The 4,856-nt window shown below is 61.4% G+C and overlaps 1 protein-coding gene across 1 annotated transcript; it reads left to right on the top strand.

Moving 5' to 3' along the window:
- Nucleotides 1-143: 143 nt before the first annotated feature.
- TUSC2 (tumor suppressor candidate 2) lies at nt 144-4,633 on the top strand (the record flags this gene model as incomplete). Its single annotated transcript, XM_009278501.1, has 2 exons — nt 144-272; nt 1,828-4,633. Coding segments are annotated over 2 exons (195 nt in total), but the record flags the coding sequence as incomplete, so codon positions are not given.
- Between the last annotated feature and the right edge of the window lie 223 nt (nt 4,634-4,856).

Here is a 4,856-nt window from a genome sequence, read left to right as displayed (position 1 = left end):
GGCAGCCGCAGAGCCGGCAGCGGGTGGCCGCTGCAGCCCGCTGGTGGCTGGTGGTGCCGACCCGTCCCAGCTCCCTTCCCTGCTCGGGGCGCGGGAAGCCGGCAGCCGTCGGCAGGCTCTTACCTACCCGCCTCCCCTCTCCTCTCGCCAGCTCCATGTATTACGATGAGGACGGGGATCTCGCCCACGAGTTCTACGAGGAGACAATCGTTACAAAGAATGGGAGGAAGCGTGCCAAGCTGAAGAGGATCCACAAGAACCTGATACCTCAGGTAGCATGTGGAGAAGGGGGGGGAAAGTTGAGTGCCAAAGCACCACGGTGACAGCTGAAGTCCCGGCTTTGCCTTCTCCCTCGGGGCATCTTTTTGCCAGGGAGGTGAAGGCTTTCTGCTCACGCCCCCCAGCTCCTGCCTCGGAGCCGTGGCTCCTGTGTGTCCTGGCTCACATCCATGTCACCTAGCGAGGCTGTAGCAGGAGAGGGAGAGCTGGTGACACCCTCCAGCCCCTCTTTCCAGGGAGAAGCGGTGCCCCAGCCCTTTAGAGCTGCCAGGCTGGGGAAGATAGCTCAGCTGGGTGTGTGTTGTGGGGTGCAGAGTGCCAGGTGGCCCTGCACGGCCATGGCGTCCCATCACTGACCACCTTCCCCAAGGTGCGGGGTGCTGTGTTTGCTCAGCCACTGTCATGTCACTGCGGAGGGCCAGGCCCTGGTTTCGGCAGCAGCAGCCAAAGCCCGTCACCCGCTGATGCGAGTGTGCACGTTCCCCCCAACTGCTCGGTAGTGACAGCGGTGTTGATAGCTATGCGTTTTGCACTTCAGTGCAAAAGTCTCCTCTTAAAATAGGCAGCTGGGGTGAAGCCGGGCAGGGGCTGGGACGCCGACTGAGGGTCTCGGTGCAGGAGGAGGATAGCCTGCATGTAGGGAAGCTTCTGGGGGCATAAATTGAGAAAAGGGAGGATCAAACCAGGGCTGGAGAGAGACCCTGCAGGAGTCTTTCCTAAGGAAGCAGAAAGGCACAGCTCTAGCGAGCACCTGGGGCAAGCCGTTGGTTTGCTCCGAGGGGTGAGCAGTCCCCCAGTGGGATGGGACCCCTCTGAGTGCTGCGCAGGCAGTTATGGAGGGAAGGATTCAGCGCCGCTCCACGGGCTGGCGTTCTCGCAGAGGCAGGCTTGGACTGTGGGACTGACTTCTCGTCGACGTGGGTTGAAACCTACCTGGTTGGAAAGCTCGGCTGAGCTGGAGAGAGCAGGCTCCGAGCCCCCGCTCCCGCTCCACCCCCTGCCTCCCACCTGCCAGCGGGTCGTCGGGGTGCTGTAACAGGAGAAGGCTTGGACGGAGCATGGGAAAGGCGCCTGTAGCTGGCGTGGAGGGAGCGTGCATTCAGCAGCCTCCCCTCTGGATAGAAAGCTGCTTTTCTTGTGCGCCAGCTGCCCTGGCTGCTTTCTCTCAGAGAGCTCTTTTCATTCTTTTAAATCCTGTGAATGAAAGGTGCCGGATGAAAAGCCCAGACGGCCAATATCTGCCAGTCACGCACCAGCTGCTGCACGGGCAGTGCCTGGCAGAGCAGCTCCCTCCTTTCTCGCCCTGCTGAGCTCCGGACCGGCCATGTGTGGCAGCCAGCCGCGCCTCTCTCGGCTCTCCAGGGACAAGTTCGAAGGGCAAAGTGCTTTCGCTTTGCCTGCTGCTGTTCAGATGTACCTGGCGTCACGGCGGCTTTACAGACTCACGTTCCTCGAGGGCATGATGTCACCTCTGTACGGGGTGACTTGCAGGGCTTGGGGCTGTTGTTTGGTGGTCTCCCCTGCTCACCACTCTGACTCTTCTTTCAGGGCATAGTGAAACTAGAGCACCCTCGCATTCACGTGGATTTCCCGGTGATCATCTGCGAGGTGTGAGTTGCCAGACGTTGCTGCCTGTGGGTGGGAGGCCCTGCCCCACCACCCCCAGCCTCACCAGGCGAGGCTGCGTCGTGTTCCCACCCAAGGAGGACTCTGGGCGCGGCGGGGACGGCGGCTCTCCCCTCGCCCAGAGGTGAGGCGGGACGGAGCGGGCAGGGCTGGGCTTGGCTAGCCCTCCTCGCAGGAGATGGGTGACCTTGTGCAACGACTGCTTACAAACATCCTCGCTTGAGTCAGAAGACTAAAATACCTTTTGTAGCCTCTAGCCGACATTTGATGGGTAACTGGAACTGCAAACGAGCTGCTGTGTGTGAGCTGTTAAAGGGAGAGCGAGCCTGCACTTCTCACCAGACAAAATCCCCTGCTTCTCAGGTATGCAGCCCAGGGAGAGCCAGGGCAAGGTAACGCGCTGCCCGGGGCCCCGAGATCCCTCGGGCCCGATGGTTAGATGGCCAGTGTTGCGGCATGTCGCTTGACACAGGTGTTACGTGATGCTCCCCGGGGCAGGTCTGTTGATGGAGGATGAAGGCTAAGGGGGGGCCTGGTCTTGAAGCACGTCCAGCTGGCTGCTGCGCTCCTCTTGGGAAGGGGATGGAGATCAGATGCCGCTGTCTTGGACCTCAGTCTCTTCCTCCTGTGCGTTTCCCTGCTTATGCTGGCTCTGGGCAGGTTGGCTTCGCTGCTGCCCGCAGTCCCTCTGCCCACAGGAGATCTCTGCAGTCCGTGGCCACTGCTGGCGGCAGCGAGGTCCCCAGCGCTGCAGCGGACTCGCCTCCCCCGTTAGCAAGCTGGCTCCTGCCGAGCACAGTCCCTCACCCGCTGCGGGGCCAGGCTGCTGGGCAAGGCGTCTCCTCGTAACGTCCTCACCCCCCGCTCCCGTCTTGAACGTACCTCCCGGTGGGGTGGGCCTTGACAGAGCCGAGCAGGAAGGAAATCATTTCTTCCCTCCCCGTCCCCCGAAAACAATCGATCGGTGTGCCTGCCCCGGCTTGGAAATCTCCCTGGCGATGTGAACTAGGGTTCCTCCCGTGTCCCAGCTGGCAGCAGGAGGAGAAACGTGATGCACTTTAAAGGGAGGCTTTCTGCTCTGTCTCAGAAGGTCCTGCTCTTTTCTCCTCTTTCCTCCCGCTTGAGAAGGTCGAGGTCACCTTGGCAGCACCGAAAAACCTCTCACCCCTGCGTGCAGGCCGCGAGTCAGCTGCTGCAGGGCCGGGGAAGGGCCTGACCTGTACCGCCCCTCGCCAGCACTAGGAGCCACTGCCTCCCTGCTCGGCCGGCCCCGGCCCCGGAGGGCAGAGGAGGACCGGCTGCGGGGCAGCGGGCGCAGCTTTAAACTGGGTCAGAGCCTGCTCCCCACAGCAGCCGGCTCGGCTTTCCTCCTCTTTCGTTCCAGAACTTATTTACTTTCTAAGCACTTCAGACGTTTGCTACCTCGATTTTTAATTTAAGCCGCTGGCACTTGGCTGCCAGCCCTGTCGGTGTCTACGTTGGATGTATCCATCCCCGCGCCCTCTGAGAGCCGCCCGGGCGCGGGGCCACATTCCCGGCTTCGGGGAGATAACAGCGGCGTGGCTGTTGCTGTCTTCCTGTCACCACCTCTTCCCTCTGCGTCCCCCCCACCCGCTGTTCCCGTCGACAGGAGCGAGCACGGAGGGTGAAGCACGGAGGGTGAAGCGGATGTGCTGGCTGCCGCCGGGCAGGGAAGCGGGCAGGGCTGGGCAGGGCTCCGGCAGGGAGCTCGTCTACACTGTGATGCTGGGCGCTTCTTTCGACATCTTTTGTTCTCCTGCTTGCTTGAAAGAGTCTTGTCTTAAAACAATCCCCCACTGAAGTGTTTCTTATTCGCACCGCCTGCTCTCGAGTTTGTCCCGGGCCGGATCTCCCTGGGAAGGGCATCCCTCGGGCCCCGCAGGAGAGCAGGGACTGCTGTCCCCAGGAAGAGGAGAGAAAGCTGCGGCCGGGCTGCCTGCGCCCCCTCGCCCTGCTGCTGTCTGAGGGCGCGGGAAGCTGCACCGAACCCGCCTCGGGTACAGGGGAAGGCGGAGGAGGAGTGGGGAGGGGGCCGGTGCTGTTTGCCTGCCCCAACGGGGAGCCCCTCGCCTGGCTACCGGCCAAAAATCTGCTGACAAGGCAGGGGCTGAACCCCGGGGGGGGTAGAGACCGAGACGGGCTTAGCAAGGATGCTTTTGTCCTCTCTGACAGGCTGCTCACCCTTCCCCCAGGGCGTTAAACATGCTTTCCCCCAAAAAACACGCCTTCTCCCCACCACCACCACCCGGCCCCCTGTCACCGGAGCGGCAGCGACCCTCTGCAGGCTGCCAACAAGCTGCGTCCTGCCCCGCTTCTTCCCAGGCTGGTCCCCCGAGCCGCCAGCCCCCGGGCCTCCTCCACTCCGCCGGCCTCCAGCCCTCCTGCAGCAACAGGGCCTTGGGAGCACCTGGAGGGATCTTAAAAATGTGAAGGTTGCTGTAAATAGTATCTGTGTCCACTGTGGTGTTGGAGCAAGCAAAAAAAAGAAAAGTTTTCCTTTTTTTTTTTTTTTTTTTTGACCTGTGCGACGTTGTGCTTTCCCGTGTGGATGTGTAGCCGAACCGTACTCACTGACACTAGGCTCCTTGCTCCTCAAGTGTGTGGGTAGGACCCATGGGTTTGGGAAACGTACACTATTTATGGTCCTTCCTCCCAGTGCATCTGTCCACTTTTGCTAAATTTCAATAAAATTATTTGTAGAGCCCGCAAGTCCAAGAGCTGTCTTACTGGGGAGGGCAGGTGGGCGAGCGGCTGTGCCCGTGGGTGGAGGAAGGAGATGCTGGAGAGCCGAGGGGAGCTGGGCTTTGCCATGCCGGTCTGTTTGCTGCCGGCGCTTCGAGCCCCCTGTTTTTTTGGGAGGGGGGTGTTTGTGCACGCGTGACTGAACTGGTGGTGAAGGAGCCGTGAGGCACGGCCATTTTCAGGGGGCC

The sequence above is a fragment of the Aptenodytes forsteri genome, unplaced genomic scaffold (genome assembly GCF_000699145.1).
Source record: "Aptenodytes forsteri isolate BGI_AS27 unplaced genomic scaffold, ASM69914v1 Scaffold578, whole genome shotgun sequence".
NCBI classification, from domain to species: Eukaryota; Metazoa; Chordata; class Aves; order Sphenisciformes; family Spheniscidae; genus Aptenodytes; species Aptenodytes forsteri.
The sequence above is the reverse complement of the archived record's forward strand: the minus strand, read 5'-3'. Positions and strand labels throughout refer to the sequence as shown.